The sequence below is a fragment of the Cydia splendana genome, chromosome Z (genome assembly GCF_910591565.1).
Source record: "Cydia splendana chromosome Z, ilCydSple1.2, whole genome shotgun sequence".
In the NCBI taxonomy this organism is placed as follows: Eukaryota; Metazoa; Arthropoda; class Insecta; order Lepidoptera; family Tortricidae; genus Cydia; species Cydia splendana.
The window spans coordinates 41,078,487-41,096,908 of record NC_085987.1 but is presented as its reverse complement, the minus strand read 5'-3'; the positions used below and the strand labels follow the sequence as shown (position 1 = coordinate 41,096,908).

The 18,422-nt window shown below is 36.4% G+C and overlaps 3 protein-coding genes across 12 annotated transcripts in view; 1 reads left to right on the top strand and 2 right to left on the bottom strand.

Moving 5' to 3' along the window:
- The window catches only part of LOC134804031 (titin), a 151,530-nt gene extending 144,638 nt beyond the window's left edge, over window positions 1-6,892 (top strand). For all 10 annotated transcript variants that reach the window (XM_063776886.1, XM_063776890.1, XM_063776887.1 and 7 more), the window contains 4 exons: window positions 788-892; window positions 2,507-2,698; window positions 5,825-6,130; window positions 6,386-6,892. In XM_063776886.1, coding sequence (XP_063632956.1) covers window positions 788-892; window positions 2,507-2,698; window positions 5,825-6,130; window positions 6,386-6,585 — 803 coding nt within the window. In that variant the 3' untranslated portion in view covers window positions 6,586-6,892. The remainder of the gene's footprint in view (window positions 1-787; window positions 893-2,506; window positions 2,699-5,824; window positions 6,131-6,385) is intronic.
- LOC134804104 (uncharacterized) overlaps window positions 1-18,422 on the bottom strand; it is a 450,088-nt gene that overhangs the window by 289,591 nt on the left and 142,075 nt on the right. The gene's annotated exons all lie outside the window — the stretch shown is intronic.
- Window positions 7,125-18,422, bottom strand: part of LOC134804260 (uncharacterized) — a 42,237-nt gene continuing 30,939 nt past the window's right edge. Inside the window, exons 3-5 of the mRNA XM_063777231.1 lie at window positions 17,596-17,733; window positions 10,229-10,390; window positions 7,125-7,419 (exon numbers count right to left, since the gene is read on the bottom strand). Of these exons, the coding sequence (XP_063633301.1) occupies window positions 7,400-7,419; window positions 10,229-10,390; window positions 17,596-17,733 (320 nt within the window). The 3' untranslated portion in view covers window positions 7,125-7,399. The remainder of the gene's footprint in view (window positions 7,420-10,228; window positions 10,391-17,595; window positions 17,734-18,422) is intronic.

Here is an 18,422-nt window from a genome sequence, read left to right as displayed (position 1 = left end):
TATTTTATTTATTATAATAATGCCCTCAACTACACTTTTACCTTAATTTCATTTAAATTAGAAAAAATTACTTAAGTTATTGCTGATCAAACTATCCTTTGGTAGTTCAGTTTAAAAACATCGAAATGTCAGGCCGTGCAGGGGCACTGGCTAGGGAGCCAGCCGTGTGTTCCAAGTTTAATGTAATAACTTCGCTTCCCTTCACTTCGATTAATAGATAATAAAATTGTAATAAAATATAAAAGCTAAATAGTCTAATAATTAAATGTTATGACTCCTCTACACGATGGGCCAGCGCCGGCCACTCCAAGGGACGCAGCCATGCGGTAGAATTAGATAGCAATATCACTTGCTCCCTCTAACGCATAAATGCGTCCCTTGGAGTGGCCGGCGCTGGCCCATCGTGTAGAGGAGCCATTAAAAGTCTTGATGTTAAGGATGCAAAACGTGGAAAAGCCCGCGTCGTCTCGTCATTACGGCTCTGCCACGACATCGAGCGACTTGCGACGGCGGGAGCGATAACCATAGGTTGGAGCGTGACACATTATGGTTATCGCTCGCGCCGCCGCCGTCGCAAGTTGCGCGATGTCGTGGCCGAGCCGTTATAGAGTATGAAAAATTTTTTTCCGCCTCTTCTTGTGAACACGTTTACACCAACTTTTGTATATGTATATATATATATATATATATATATATATATATATATATATATATATATATATAAATATATATATATATATATATATATAAATATATATATACAACTACAACTAACTGTGTTCTGCAGCCCCGCCGTCCCAGCCGCTCAAGTTCGTGATCAAGGACGCCACGTCGAGGTCTGTCACACTACAATGGGCTGCGCCGGAAAGCGACGGTGGAAGCGCCATAACCAGTAAGTATATATAGCGCCTCAAATATCATCGTCTTCCTCTCGTTGTCCCAACTTGTTTCCACGGTTCATGGGAGCCTGAGCTCCGCTTGGCAACTAATCCCAAGAATCGGCGTGGGCACTACTTTTTACGAAAGCAACTACCATCTGACCTTCCAACCCAGACGGGAAACTAGGCCTTATTGGGATTAGTCTGGTTTCCTCACGATGTTTTCTTTCACCAAAAGCGCAGCACATAGCTCTAGTCTAGCTCAGTTCCATCGTAATCGCAGCAATCCAACAAATTCATTGGTTGCTGTCACTTATCATCATACAAAAATATGGCCTATTGCAATGGAATAAGCTACATACTTTCTTGATACATCTGTGATAATAAATGCACCTCCAAACCTTGGTTGTACTATTCTTAATTGTTTCTTGTCAAGATGATTCCCTTAGGAGCACTTTTCATTTTAAGATTAATTTAGGCTTAACATTAATAAATAAATAAATGATAAATGATAATGTAATGAATTTGATGAATAAAAATAAAAAATCATTAGGGCTATAACTTATAAGTGAGAATTGAGATGTTTATTATAAGAATAAGAATATTTGGGTATACTACCCTACTGCATCTCACCAATGGTGGGTAGGTACTAGGGATTCCAATACCGGGATCCCGTCTTTTTAAACGTATTTTTCAATACCGGTATTTTTAAATGCAATACCGGGATCCCGGTATTTTTAAAAACAAGGAAAATTTGCATATTCGGCTGTATTAAGAAGCTTTTACTACACGTCAGACGCATCTAACTTGCATCTAGCCCTTATTTTATTATTGAAATAAGATAGTTGCCTGAACGTCAGATAAATATTTGATGATTGGTGGTGGATGAATCCTGACAGTGAGATTAATATAGTTAGTACTTAAAATTTTATCAAAAATTTTAAAGAAAAGAGCAAGGAACAAGGAGTATGGCAAACTAATTTAGGCGGAAATTAGAAAAAAGTCGGCTGGTGGGTTGTTGGACTAAAAATGTGACTGGTGAAGTCAACCAGTTGAATAAAATTATTGCCAACCTGGAGTGTGAAATAAAATTAATGCAGATGGCGACATTGATTGTTTATTGTTCTAAAAGCTTTTAGGACATATCTGGTGTTACAGTAACCCTTTTTAATTCCCCTTTTTAATATAACTATATTTTTTAAGCAATTCATATTCAATACCGGGATCCCGGGATCCCGGTATTGATGAAGACAGTTTCGGTATTAATACCGGTATTGTGAGAAGTCCGGTATTTGGAAGCCCTAGTAGGTACCTTCAACCAGTAGTAAGGCAGCACCAGCATTAAATACTTTCCTAAAACATAAATTAGAATGCCTGGTTAAATTGTAGTGCCAAACATTTGGTAGTTTACCATAAGTACTCACAGTCCATCTGTGTATCCATAATATTATGACTTATAAAACTCACAGCAGCATTTGCCACATATGTAATGCACATACAGTCACTGGCTTGAATAAAGCCAACACTCAGAGAAAATATCCAATAATATTTAGGCTAATAGGATTAAACATTCATTCACCCAAACTAACTTTATAATAAACAGATTTTGATTATCATTTTCATTTCAGATTACATAATAGAATACAAGACTGTGAAAGGTAGCTCATGGAGGAAGGTTATAACCGTTGGTGGCTCGGTGTACGAGCACTGCATAGAGAACATTAAGGACAAGGAGATTGTGTTCAGGATATCGGCTGAGAACGCAATTGGAGTCGGTCCGGCTACCGAGTCACAGACGGTGCACTTGGAGAAGCATGCAAGTAAGTATCAAAATCAATATACTAATCCTCAATTAGCTAATCATCATTTGTCTTTATCTGTCATTTTGACTTATGTATTTGTAAGAAAGGGATAAAACATAATTTGACTTAATCAGGCCCATAAAGTTTTATGAATAAGGGGGGATAGTTTTTAAATATATCTAACTATGATTTCGGATATCTACTCCACAATAAGCAAACAATATAAACTGAAGAGCTGGGAATAATTTATGCATGTTAGCCTAGTCTTTCAGTACTAATACTCCTAATAAGTTTGAGAGACTTGGCAACAGCATATTATTTAATAATAATATTTTTTATATAGCAACCAATAGCTTTAGATTCTTGGTAGTTAACTTAGCCAATTTGAACGTACAAACAAAAACACTTCTAGTACATTGGTGGACCTTATTACAAAGGGCATAAGGTCCACCAATGTACAGTTAAGTGTGGGCAATGGTACGGTGACATCAAAATAATATCAAAATTATGTCATTTAGTTATCGTGCGTCCCGCTCGCGCCAATTCAAGGACATCCAAGTATGAGCGAAATGCACATTAACTAAATTACTAACATCAAGTTATTAGTTTGCTCTCAGTACGTTGGAATTGGCCTGGTTTACGAAGAAATACCTAGGTATTTGATATAAACCTAATTAAAAGAAACAGAAGTAATTCGAATGTATTGAAGCTGTAATAGCTTCCTATTATCGAACAATTTTCAAATCAAAATGTTTCCCTTTGGACAAACTTTCATTACCTAATTCAATGTTGCCTTGCCGGGCATGTTGCCGGCCTATGGACAATATCAAAACAACCTCTGTCTGGGTCGGTTATGTCACCAAATCATGGTTTATAGCACGAATTCAGTATTTTTATCAATAATATCGGTAGAAATATCAATTTATCATATTATCTTACCTCTTAAGTTCTCAAAGACCATTCGCGATCGCTCGCACAATACGCAAATTATCTAATGTAGCACTCAAACATCACACAACATTTTCGTATTAGTACAAATTCACTATGATTTTACTTATTAATTTAAAGGCGATATTTAAGTATTTCACTTTATTTGCCATTTTAAAGAACGTAACAAGAATTACGTCAAATTAAAACTGACTTTTATCCAATTTCACCTTTTCCCGCCATTACAATTTTATTTTTTCTTTTTCGTCCATCAGGACAGGCTAAAGCTCTAAGCCATACTGCCTAGTCATAAGTAGATTTTTTGTCTTTTCAGTAAGTTCAATCCGGTAAACGTCTTCAGTAAATACTATTCATACTAGGTTAATTCCGATAGTAATGTCATCAGTAGTCTTCATTTTCAAAATACGTGCTGTTTCATTAAAATCTTGTTCGATAATTGAATTTTAAGGATCTTGTAAGGCGATAGCTGGACGTTACAAGGGCCTGCGTGAGCTACCCAGCGTTGATGCCAGAATGGTGGTTAAACGCGTTTCGTGATCAATTTTTCGTTATCTGCACACTTCCACATTAATTTACTGCATAATACGCTATCAATATTACACTTTAAACAACATTAATGAGCAAAAACAAAGAAATGAATCGCGAAGCGACACGACCAATTTGGCGGTCGATGAATAACTCCCGCCATTACAAACATGACAGACAGTAGACTTGCGTTTTATTCCAAACTGCCAACAAAGAGTCTTAACACAACTTTTGTGAAATATTATCGATTATCGCTGCCATTGTACAATTCTACAATAATTTTAAATATAGTTGGTCAAGCAGATCTTGTCAGTAAAAAAAGGCGGCAAATTTGAAAAATGTAGGCGCGAAGGGATATCGTCTCATAGAAAATTTGAATTTCGCGCCTTTTTCTACTGACAAGATTTGCTTGACCATATATATGTTGCTAACTTATTACTTATAGTTGGTCAAGCAAATCTTGTCAGTAGAAAAAAGCGGCAAATTTAAAAAATGTAGGCGCGAAGGGTTATCGTCCCATAGAAAATTTGAAATTCGCGCCTTTTTCTACTGATAAGATTTGCTTGACCAACTATATATAATATATAGTTAGTCAAACCAATTTGTCAGTCAGTAAGAACCAGGAAAACTATACTCATCCTTTTTTTTGGGTACTAGTACTAGTGTAAGATAAAGATAGTATGATTCTCTCTGTCTATGAATGAAATGAGACAGTTCTTTGACAAACTATATATTCCCCGACTCTTCTTTTTCCGCACAGACTTTATAAAAGTAGTCTGTCTAAAATCTTGGTCTAAAATAATCAAATATAGCCTGTCAAACAACTTTGTCAGTAGAAAAAGGCGCGAAAATCCAATTTTCTGTGGGATGATGATAATAACCTTTTATTTCTTAAATTTGCCGCTTTTTTTCTACTGACGGAAATGGCTTGTCAGACTATAATTAAGGATGGTATTCCACCTATCCAATTTCTTTGTCCAATGTGCATGTGTTGCGTTGCGTTTCACATTTTGCTTTAATGAGAGAGTGAGACACACTGACATTGGACAAAGAAATTGGACAGGTGGAATACCACCCTAAGTCACAAAAAAAAACAACATAAATAAATTGGTGCCTCCTACTTAGCCGGCATAGCCAACTTCGCCAGTAGAAAAAGGCGCGAAAATCAAAACTTGTATGGGAGGATCGATATTTCATGCCTATATTTTTCAAATTTGCTGCCTTTTTCCACTGAAAAATCTGGCTTTCCAGGTTGGCTGGCTTAACCTTCCTTTTTTGTTACCAAATGTGTAAGTAAATCTGGTAACAAAAAAGGAATGTTTCTTAGAAACTTTCTGGGACATTTTGGGAAATGTGGTGGAAGTTGTTCAACTTCATGTACTTTACCAGCATACCAATTTTTATAGAAATCTAAGATGTGAACGAAATGTACAAACTTTTTGAGAATGGGGTTGGCAACTGTCAAAGGTTTGCATAGATGGCGCCATCATAGCTTGCCCCTTTTTCTATGAGATTTGGCTTAAAGGGCTGGTATCCAGGGTATTAAAAAAACAAAAATTTGACACAATTCTAGGGATTGACAGGGCAAGCTATGATGCCGCCATCTGCTAAAAACTTCCACCGGCCAACCCCATTGCTCACCTATTCTTAACATAAATGTTACCTTCCCAGCTGTGCCATCGCCGCCGACAGCGCCGCTAGAGATCAGAACGGTCGGCAGCAACATTGTGATGACGTCATGGGGCACGCCCGAATGGGACGGAGGTGCACCCCTGCAGGGTTACAACATCGCTATCCGTGACGTCACCAAGACTATGTGGATGGAGGTCGGCAAGGTCGACGCGAATACGCTTAAGTTCAACATCAGGGACTTGAGCGAGGACCATACGTATATGATCAGGATATACGCGCGGAACGAGATAGGAATCAGCGAGCCACTCGAATCTGACGAGCCATTCAAGGTCCTACCTGGAGAAGGTTAGTTCAGCTATCCATTACTTTACGATATCTAAGTTATGCTAAGTTAGTCGCTGAGCATTTCGAAGCTACCTGTTAGAATGGGATAATCAATCAATATTTTACCACCGAGTTACCTAGGGTACATCACTCTAACGGGTTGTTTTCTAAATTAACCTTTGGCTCGTATATTATAGTGGTTAAGTAAACGTCCCAATCTCATTCTTCATTTAGCTTAGCTAAGCAAATATTACGAGATCGATACTGTATTTACAGGAGAGTCACACGGAGACGAGGAGCTAGGCGAACACACGGAAGCAACCGAGCCCACGTCATTCAGCACCCAGACCACGACCTCATGGATGCGAGAACACAACATGGACGCCGACATCCGCTCCTACGCGCGCGGCTCTCTTCTCCGCCGCGACGAGTACTTCTTCAGAATATGGCACTACGCCAAACAGCTCTTCAAGTGACACCAACACGGCATCAAACCAGCACCTGTGATATTTAAAACGACATAGTTCGCAGATAGTAGAAGCGTCCATCCTTTTATAATTTTATAACAGTTTTTGTAGCAATACATAATTTATTTTAGATAAGGTTAAATTATTTATTTATTTTAATTTATTGCCTGACACGGTTCGAGTCGCATCCGATACCGTTGGGAGACGTGTTAAATATAGGTGCAAAATATTTATTCGATAAATCGAATGAGGCTCGAATTTACGTCAGGTTTTATTTGAAATTGAATATTATTTATTATATAAGTGCAATTATGAACATGCGTTTCATTTTTTTTATTTTCTTCTCGTCTCGTTACTATTTATTACGACGATAGAATAAATTGTTCCAATTTGTTACCTATTTCGTATTGATGTACAGTCAGCTGCAGAGAAAAGATACCCTCCCTACGTAGAAATTTGTATGCAAAGGTGCTAAGCGAATAGTATTGCTGACTATACTTACGTTTGTGGAAGGTTTCTCAGGGTGATTGATTACAAAGAATACACAATTTAAGTACTTATTTATTTATTTATTTTAATATCAAAGACTTATCAGTGATAATAAAATGAATAGGTACTAGAATATCCATATTACACTTCAAATATTAAGATACAGATTGTACTGTTATATTGCAGCTAATTCGTTTAATACCAATGAAAGTCGTAAGAAATAGCTGATCAACTGTATCAATCTATTTTGGCACTATTACATAAATTAGAACCAACGAACGAACATCATTATTAATGAAAACATTAGTCTAATAGATTACGCCTCTGCTGACGCTTACTGGCGATTTCGGCGACCTGTGATGAAAAAGAAGACGATATTGTAATTGGAGAAACACTGGAGACACAAGGTAACTACTAACGTAAAAGATTTTAAACTTGGTCAAGCAGATCTTGTCAGTAGAAAAGGGCGGAAAATTTGAAACATGTAGGCGCAAAGGGATATCGTCTCATAGAAAATTTGAATTGCGCCTTTTTCTACTAACAAGATTTGCTTGACCATCTATAATTGAGTAGGCAGTCGATCATCTATTCTATATCAATGAAATTTGATGATAAAGCATAGTTTCATTTGTAAGTTAGAAAAGTTTTTGTCCCCGAAATCATCCCGCAAGGGCGTAAAAAGGGGGTGCAACTCTTGTAAAGGGAAACAATAATTTCTTTAAAAAAGGCTTATACGACTATAATCTTTACTTAAGAAATAAGTAATGTTTATGCATTTTTGACCAATTGGCCGTCTCTCTGTGAAGAGGAGGTGGAAGTTTGTATGGAGAATCAATAAAAATCAGATCGATTAAAAAATAAGCTACCAAAATTACTAAAAAAAGTATCTTTATATTTGAACTGTAGGTATATTTCTTATGAAAATTATTCAATACACGCTTGGCTAATTCAACGCAGACGGAGACGCGAGCAAAAGCTAGTTCATATATAAAAAAAATGTTCCAATATTAGTAACAACGGTTTGTTAGATTTGGCTAACCTTTATGAATATCGCCATTATAGACCGGGAGATAGTGACACATTTTACTGGGTCATTTGTACCAGTATGGCGGTTCGTCAGGGGTCTAAGGATGTAATGAAGGAAAGAAAAATGATGGTCATAGCGCTGGTACCGGCGGCCCAATCGCGTGGGCGTTAGTCGAACGTGTCGGATAAAATACGAGTGTCGAACGATTTGTTCCACAAAAATCCTCGTATTTTCCGATAGTCCATAAAAAAGAAGTAGGCGGTAGCGTAATGCCATACTTCTCCGGTGTGACTTACAGCCCGCCATACTGAGGCGAACACATTAATTAAAAAAAAACAATTCAACCATTTGTGCCAAGCTAATTTTTGCACAGGTGATCATCGTCGAGCAGCCATTCATGGACATCACCATGCCATACTCTTCGGACGGTTCCAAATGGCCGCCATACCGCCGCAAGGGAGTTAATTTTTTTTTTTGTTAATCGATTTGTACCAGTATTGCATTTAAATTTTTGGAAAGTATTTGATAAAATGTGACCGTTATTATAATTGCCATACTTATAGTAGGGGGATAAAGTGCTGCCATACTTGAAAAACTTATTTAATCGACACGTTTCAAAAATACGACTATGTATACGTAAAATAATTTTTTACAGCATGGCATCATCATATTCTGTTTGTTTGGATACAATTGTACCTAAAAAAATATATTTCAGATTATAACTACGGGGCGGACGACTGTGAGACTTAAGCCAAGACTTAAAACAAAAATCAATTTTTTGACGATTTGTACCAGTATGGCATTTGGATTTTTGGAAATTATATGATGCAATGTGACCATTATTATATTTGCCATACTTCTAATAGGGGGAAAAAGGGGCACCATACTTGAAATAAAAAAAAAATATTGTACACATTTGCCACCTCCTACAGGTATGGCATTATGAGATTTCCATTTATGATCACACAGAAAGTCTTGAAAAAAAATTACAAGATGGTACAAATCGTTTAGCAATAAAAAAAAATTAACTCCTTTGCGGCGGTATGGCGGCCATTTGGAACCATCCGAAAAGTATGGCATGGTGATGTCCATGAATGGCTGCTCGACGATGATCACCTGTGCAAAAATTAGCTTGGCACAAATGATTGAATTGTTTTTAGGGTTCCGTACCCAAAGGGTAAAACGGGACCCTATTACTAAGACTTCGCTGTCCGTCCGTCCGTCCGTCCGTCCGTCCGTCCGTCCGTCCGTCCGTCTGTCACCAGGCTGTATCTCACGAACCGTGATAGCTAGACAGTTGAAATTTTCACAGATGATGTATTTCTGTTGCCGCTATAACAACAAATACTAAAAACAGAATAAAATAAAGATTTAAATGGGGCTCCCATACAACAAACGTGATTTTTGACCAAAGTTAAGCAACGTCGGGAGTGGTCAGTATTTGGATGGGTGACCGTTTTTTTTTTTTGCTTTTTTTTGTTTTTTTTTTTTGCATAATGGTACGGAACCCTTCGTGCGCGAGTCCGACTCGCACTTGCCCGGTTTTTTTTTTTTATTAATGTGTTCGCCTCAGTATGGCGGGCTGTAAGTCACACCGGAGAAGTATGGCATTACGCTACCGTCTACTTCTTTTTTATGGACTATTGAATAATACGAGGATTTTTGTGGAACAAATCGTTCGACACTCGTATTTTATCCGACACGTTCGACTAACGCCCACGCGATTGGGCCGCCGGTACCAGCGCTATGACCATCATTTTTATTTCGTTCTTTACGTACTTACGGACCCCTGACGAACCGCCATACTGGTACAAGTGACCCAGTAAAATGTGTCACTATCTCCCGGTCTATTAGTCTTTACCATATAGAAATAGAAATAGAAAAAAAATATTTAGCGTAAAAACATAGATTAGGTACAACATCAAGTTAAATAAAGAAACATACACCAAATAGGATGCCGCTCAGCATAAGCAGTGTCTGTAAGACCCTGTGCTGGTTTTCAGGGCACCCAAAATTAAAAACTAAAACTTAGTTGGAGAACTTGGCCTAATTTTATTATTCGCATATCGCATAGTGGGCATACGGCTCTTAAGTAGTTACGCGTATCTATATCTGTTGCTATTATGTGACGCTTACCCTTATCTTTGGAGGTCTTGACCTGTTTATTCTTATTGCACTTCTTGGTGACACGCCTGTTCTTCTCGCAGGTCGGATCACTGTTGGCCTTGAGCATGTCGGTCCGGGACATCTCGCCGTTAGGGCTGCACTCGCTCCAGGATGACTTGTCATAGCGGCAAGCTACGACAATACAAATAGGGTCAGTGCGCTAGTTTTCGTCCGGCTCTAGTTTTCGTCCACGACGAAATTGTAATATAAACCTTCATTGCTGCACAAATTTACACTTGTTGCAATCCTTAATATAGCTGGTCAAGCAGATCTTGTCAGTAAAAAAAGGCTCGAAATACATGCAAATTTTCTATGGGATGATATCCCTTCGCGCCTACATTTTTCAAATTTGCCGCCTTTTTCTACTGACAAGATCTGTTTGACCAAGTATATCTAAACAATTTATCTATCTATACAAAAAATATATTTCGCAAGTAGCAAATTAAAAATGAAAGGTATTAGAGTTAGACCAAGAAAAGTCTGCAGCGATTTTGACAGCCCTCGCAGTGCCAGCGTTATTTTAAACGTCAAACTTCTATGAAATTATTACGTATAAATAACACTTGCATTGCGTGGGCTATCAAAATCGCTGCAGACTTTTCTTGGTCTAACTCTATTTGCTTATCCGTCAAGTGGACGGAAACTGACGACACTGGACGGTAAACTGACGCAATTACCCTATACCTATAGGGGTTAGTAGATACTTACATAAGTTGGATTGGTGTTCCCATACCATAGTGTGTAAGAGCAAACGCTTATTTATAATTATAGGTAGAAGAACTTAAATGGAATTTTGATGATTTATTAAAAAGTTCAGTTGCTCTTATTTAATATAAAAACTAGAGTCACCCAAGAGTCACCAAGTTTATGGAAATGGGATGGAAAAATGGATTCGACCCCGCGCATTTCAAAGTGAAATCATCTTTTATAATACCAAGAACCATCCGTTAATTAAATCAGTTCTTCTGGACAAAGAACTAACGAACCTCTGTAGCAAAAGTTAAAAGAAGAAATCCAATTCAAATTAACTCACTAAGTTTCAGTTCCTTTAATCAGAGTTATACGTGTCGGCACGTTTCAATTCAATGCTTTTATCTTCATTCCACATTGCACCCAGGAGCTATTGTACTCAATAACAAAGGTTTATTCAAGAATTCCAACATTTTCATTTGTTTCGAACAGAAAGTGATTTCAAATGGCTCTGTTTATTAATTTTGATTAAGACATCAGAACAATTATTATATAAGGAGCGTTAGTGGTAAATACCTATTCTTAATGGGATGGATTAAGTTAAATTTTACCAGTATTAGTTAAAAATATATGAATTTGTGAATGTACAAAAAATATGAATGTACATACATCCTCGTAAGTCCCCGTGTACTTAAATTGTAGGTAGGTACAAGTACAGTCACCTGCAATAATATGTTACACAACAAAGGCCGCAAAAATATCTCACACGATCTTATTTGTAGAGCCATAAGAGCGTGTCACATATTTTTGCGGCCTTCGAAGAGTAACATATTATTGCAGGTGACTGTACAAATAAAATTCTAGTTATGAATTCTTATAGAAATAAAAGAAAGTTCTAAATTCAAAACCACAAAAAATGGCGTGGGGCTTACTAGTCCATGGGCCAGCTGGTCAAATTTTTGAAAATGGTATAAATTTGGGTTACCAAGTTTCCTTTTCACAGCAGTTAGATAGGCTTATTATGATGTTAAAAAACCATGATTGCCATCTCAAAATGGTAGCTAACAAAAATGGCCGCCAATCCAAGATGGCGGATATTGAGTTTAAAAAATCAACCGTAACTCGAGAAGTATTCGTCCGAATTCATTGCAATTTTTTTAAACAAAAGCTCTATATGTGGGCTTCAAATTATGTTTGTACATTATATCGATAAAGTCAACAGTTAATTAGTAATTAAAGAAATATTGTAAACTTTCTTATTTTTATGTGATACTTTTTTTATAATTGTGTTTTTACAAAATATCTCGTACATTACAAAAAAGTTTTAAATGAGACAAAATAGTGTGTTAAATTAGCTTTAATTTGACGTATAATTTGTATGAGACTGATGACTGAAAACACATGGAAACATGAATTTAAGTTTACTTCCGTTGAAATTCACCGTTGACTAAATAACTGCGTACAGAACAAAAAGCTTCAGATAGAATTTGTAGAGTACAAAAATCATGTTTTTAGTAGGTATAGTTTAATAATAATAGCAATAATTTATAATAATAGTAAAATGATAGTAATAATGGTTTTCTTTTTTACAAGTAAAAACTACTTTAAACTCTCGCGTTTTGTATACTTAATTAAATTTATTAATGTTACTAACGGGTCTAACGGGATTACATTTCATTATTCGCTGAAACGTCGGAAAAAAGGTAAAATAATGAAATTATATCGCGTTAGACCCGTTAGTAACATTAATTAGGTAAAAACTAGTATTCGATTGAAATAGTAATTTCTGCAGTGAACTGCGTACAGAACAAAAAGCGTCAGATAGAAGTTGTAGAGTACAAAAATGATATTTTTAGTATATTTTAATAATTTATAATAATAGTAGCAGGGCTCGGAAACCGTTTTATTTTTCAAACCGGTTTCGTTCATAAACCCGGGAACGAAAAGGATTTCGTTTCGGTTACCAGTTAAAGAACTGAGGGGCTACCGCGAAAACCGAAATTCGCAAATTGCGGGGATCTTACTCTTTTACTCCAATGAAGGCGTAATTAGAGTGACAGAGAAAAATGCCCGCAATTGACGATTTTCGGTATTGGCGGTAGCCCTACTGTTCTATTGAGATACCGTTGAGATGCGTTCGCCTTTCGTTTTTGTGGAACTAAATTAACCGATTAAATTGAAAATGTCGAAGTAAGATAGAAAATCTCTTTCACATATGACAACGAGGTTAACTGAGAGTCTCCGAAAGCCGACAGTAACCGTAACCGGTGTTCCCTTCTTACCGGTTAGAAGTAATTTTGTAGTTCGCGTTCCATGATGAATGATATAATCAGGTTTTATAACGATATTAACAGGTATTTTAATACCGCTTCCGAGCCCTGAATAGTAGTATGATAGTAATATTGGTTTTGATTTGTTCCAAGTAAAAACTGGTATTCGGTATAAATAGAAATGTCTTCAGTGAAAATGTGTTCGGCTACCAATAAAGTGAACTAGATATGTGTATAATATGTGGCGAGATAGGCCCTAAAAGACGGACAATCTTGGGCATTGTTATTTAAAGCAGCATTAATAAGGAGTTTTGAATTGTTAGGTATATACTGTGAAATATCACTGCCAATATAGAGTCCATTTCACCAATATCACGTCTTTAATAAAATTACAGACACAAAGACTCCCTACGCTCGTGGTTCGAAAAATGGAATCTTGAGCGTAGCGAGGTTTTCACCACACCAACACGAGGAAAATACTAACTGTAAAATATCAAACAAAATCAAAGCGAATCGATTCAAAATGAATGTTATTAAATGTTTATCATTCAAAATCATCATTTAAAAGTCAATTCTACCAGCAAACATAAGAAAACAACTCAAAATTTGCATTTGATTACTTTGCCTCACATGTGAATAAAATGCAACTATCTTATCAGCTTTGGAACAATCAAGAGAGCCTTTATCAGCTGGTGTGGTGAAATGATATTGTAACTGCAGAAGCGTGTTATCATAAACCCAAGAGTGAAATCTCAAAATTCTCTATTTACTTGCGAAACTTATTTCTTACTTAATAGAGGATGTCGTCAGCGTAACAGATTCTTCCAAAGATTTTTTTTTAATATAACTTTTAAGTAAAGAGTTTTCATCCGGTACCTATATCACGTCGTTTAGTAATAGACTCTAGTGGACTCTAGACTGGTATACAATGGCGTCCAAGCTCTGAACCAGCTTGGAAGGCAAAACAGAGTGCAACTGGTATAGATCCCAGGGCACGAGGGATTCATAGGCAATGAAAATGCAGATGAAGTTGCCAGAGCTGAATCTGTAAGTAACCTTATAGGTCCGGAACGATTCGCTCTCACAGGGAACCATCATAACGGCTATTAAAGACCATATATACTAAGATCAAATATCAGGAAGAATGGGACAGTCTGACGGGTCTAAAGCACGCAAAGCTCTTTATGCAAGGAGTAGACTCAGGTTGGAGCAAAAAGCTTTGGAAACTTAGCAAAAGACAACTCCAAATCATAACAAGGGTGTTTACTGGCCATTATGGGGTCAAAGGAATTCTGGCCAAGATGGGACACTCTGACTACAACCATTGTCGTATGTGTGGCGAAGAGAGACAGTAAAACACCTAATTTGTGAATTTCACGCCCTCGCCAGACAAAGAATGAAGGATTTTGGAGCAGGATATCTGGAACCAAAGGACTTTAAAACGCTAACCATGAGCTCCATCATCCGGCACATGGATATGGTGGGAAAAGCTCTTGAGTAGTTGACGGATCTTTTCTAGGGGGTAATTGCGCAAAAGATCCCTATGAGTCGAAGTGTCCCCCAAGCAAGGGCCCCCGAAAACAATAATAATAAGATAAGAATAGACTCAAAATTCCTTATTAATGCTGCATTATAATTGAATAATACTGCTTACTGTCCATCTTTTTGGGGGTGTACTTTACAAAATGGTCCTATTACGCTACATATTATACAAATATCTAGTTCACTTTGCATCATCTTGATTTGTAGCCGAAAAGATTTTCACTAAATAACTAGTTTTTAGCTAATTAATGTTACTAACGGGTCAAACGCGATTAAGTTTCATTTTTTTACCTTTTTTCCGACGTTTCAACGAATATTGAAATTTAATCGCGTTAGATCTGTTAGTAACATTAATTATGTGTACAAAACGCAAGAGTTTAAAGTAGTTTTTACTTGTAACAAATAAAACTAATAATACTATCATTCTAATATTATTATAATCAATTGCTAAAGTTATTGAAATATACTAAAAACTTGATTTTTGTACATCTATCCAAAGCTTTTTGTTCTGTACGCAGTGATTTAGTCAACGGTGAATTTCAACGGAAGTAAAACCAAATTCATATTTCCATGTGTTTTCAGTCATCAGTCCCATACAAATTGTACGTCAAATTAAAGTTAATTTAATACACTATTTTGCCTTACTTAAAACTTTTTTGTAATGTACGAGATATTTTGTAAAAACTTAATTACAAAAAAAGTAACCCAAAAAATGAGAAAATTTTCAATATTTCTTTAATTACTAATTAATGGTTGACTTTATCGATATAATATATAAACATCATTTTAAGCTCACTTATAGAGCTTTGGTTAAAAATAAACAGCAACGAAATCGGACGTATATTTCTCGAATTATGGTTGATTTCTTAAAACTCAAAAGCCGCCATCTTGGATTGGCGGCCATTTTTGTTAGCTACCATATTGAGATGGCAATCATGGTTTTTTAACATGATAATAAGCCTATCTAACTGCTGTGAAAAGGAAACTTGGTACCTCAAAATTATACCGAAATCTTGCCTGGCCCATGGACTATACCAGGATATATTATAATATTGTACCTTGCGCCACGGTCAATAGGTAGGTAAATATCACCGCCTACGTTCTGCACGATTCTCGAGAAAACATAAACAATGTTAATATTTAAGAATAAAACGCAACAGTCTGCACAAAACGCGGAAAATCCATTTACAGGTCGACCGGCTTCTTGTTTCCACAGCATTGTTCAGTTTTCCATTGTTTTCTAGAAATTAAAGTTTGCTGGAATGGAGCGCAAAGCTCTTTTATAAGATCAAACTGCGCAATACAAGAATTTCTCAAGAAATACGACATTAGAGTCGAACTAATTTCACCTATTGCCCGTTTTTTGATAGTTTAGTTTTTCTTTGGCCTAACCAATTGTGCTATACGTAGGTAGAATTAGACCAAAATAACTCTGCAACGCTTTTGATAGACCAGACTGAGCAAGTGTTACAGTGAAACCTGGTTAATTGGCACCTGGATAAATGGAAAACCTCAATAATTGCAACCAAAAGTCCGGTCCCGGTCCCTTGAGACCAAAAGGCCTCTATAATTGCAAGTTTGGAACCTCTATAATTGCAATTTAGATTTTAGTGCTTTTCGTAATTTTGCCTCTGTAATTGACCACATCGCAACTAAGACCTCTATAATTGACACTGTGCTAAAAAAATCCGTTATTTTTGCTTTTCTTTTTACCTCTATTATTGAAACGAGTCTTACTTATTACCTCTGTAATTGAAATAATGTAGTTGTATGCAGCAGAAACAATATTTTAATAGCAATGATCATTTTATTTATATCTTCATCCAGAATTCAATTTATTTATTGGGTATCTATCACAGCCTGTAGTAGGTGAAATAGTTTTGATTGAATCAAAAACAAAGTATGCTTTTTACATTCTAATTAAACTTTCTTCTACAATTCAAGGGAATTTTTAAACACAAATGATTAATAAGAAAATAAAGTGGTAATGAATGTAGTGTAAAAGTACAAGTATAGACAGAAGCAATATATAGACCAGAAACCCAGAATTTAAGCGTGCAAATCTACTTTCAATGGTTATTTGCACCTCCATAAAAGAAATTTGTCAAAACGCAACCTCTATTAATGAAAACCTCTATAATTGACACAACGATTTTTTGAACCTCGTTAATTGACACGACCTGCTTAAATGGAAAACCTGGTTAATTGACAAAAAATGGCCGGTCCCTTGAGATTGCAATTATCCAGGTTCCACTGTATTTTAAACGTCAAAAATCTATGAAATTACGACGTATAAATAACATTTGCACCGGCTGCGCTATCAAAATCATTGCAGGGGCTATCTTGATCTAACTGTAGACATGTATATCCATCTATCGGCATCGGCACGATAAAAAAGTTGTGGATCGTTTTCCCGGCACTTACTCGATCCTTGCTGACTGTGCTGTGAAATAGTCGTTTTAAAAGAGACTTGAATAGCGTTGGAAAGCTGACGGATCATTTGCTTTTGCGCTGAAAACTGAAATCGTTTAATTGAATGGCCCTTTTTTATAATTCTCTATTTTATTATGTAGATAGATTCAATTGTACTTTAGTGAAGTAGAAGCTTGCGATAAGTTTGAAGGAGTTACTTATTATGATCGCAATCAAATCCTGTATATTTAGTATTGTAACTATTGTAGGTAAACACCGAAAGCTCGAAAGATGACATTACATCGACAACTCGATTTCTATGCAATAAATTGTTCGTAGCTGTACTTTTTACATATTTTTTCCATATTTCATGAGTACGAGTTGATGGAAGGAATCAATTATTAAAATATAAATAATACAGACCTTTTTTGCACTTCTTCTGAATGGTCTTGGTGCGTTCGCAAGTAGCAGGGTCGCCCTTCTTGAGTGTGAGTGTGCGGGCCCGCACGTTGGTCTTCGAATCGCACTCGGACCAAGCGCTCTTCGTGTAACGACAGTTTTCTGTGCAACAAAACACGCAGGTGAGGCAATTGTTTGTTTAAGAAAATAAATAATATGTACCAATAAAATTATCTCTACATATACCTATTTATTAATGTATTTTATTAGTATATATGACTATCCATTAAAATATTATTCGCGTACAAACTTTTAGCAAACTAACTAATCGCAGACAAAGTTTCGCACGTCATTTGGCAGAACAGAATAACATTTCGAACACCAAACATTTCGCATAGTATTCAGTTGTTATCACATAGTATTAAGTCAATATAGCTAAGCCAATCAGGCAGAAGAGATACCTTAGCGCTGCTTAGATATTGTATCTCTAATTATTGAGTTTATTTACTTGTTCTGTATGTTACCTACTTAATCAAATGTTGGCATAAAATTCCGAGAGGATCCGCATCCAATTTGCATAAGACCCGGGTAGTAAATACATATATTACTTTTTGCTAATTAAAATTTATCCCTATAAGTTATTACTGAATAAGACAGGTGATCATAGGGAACTGGAGAAAACGGTCTGAAAGAGAAAATCAAACCAGAGGACTGCGTCTGACTCTCACTAGTTACATTACAGTACCTACTGACCTAAAGTGACATAGGTAATTGGTTCCCTAATCAAAACGAGGTGCAATCATCTAGTTCTTTTCTATCGGTCACACTGCCTGGGTTAACATTGTAGGTTC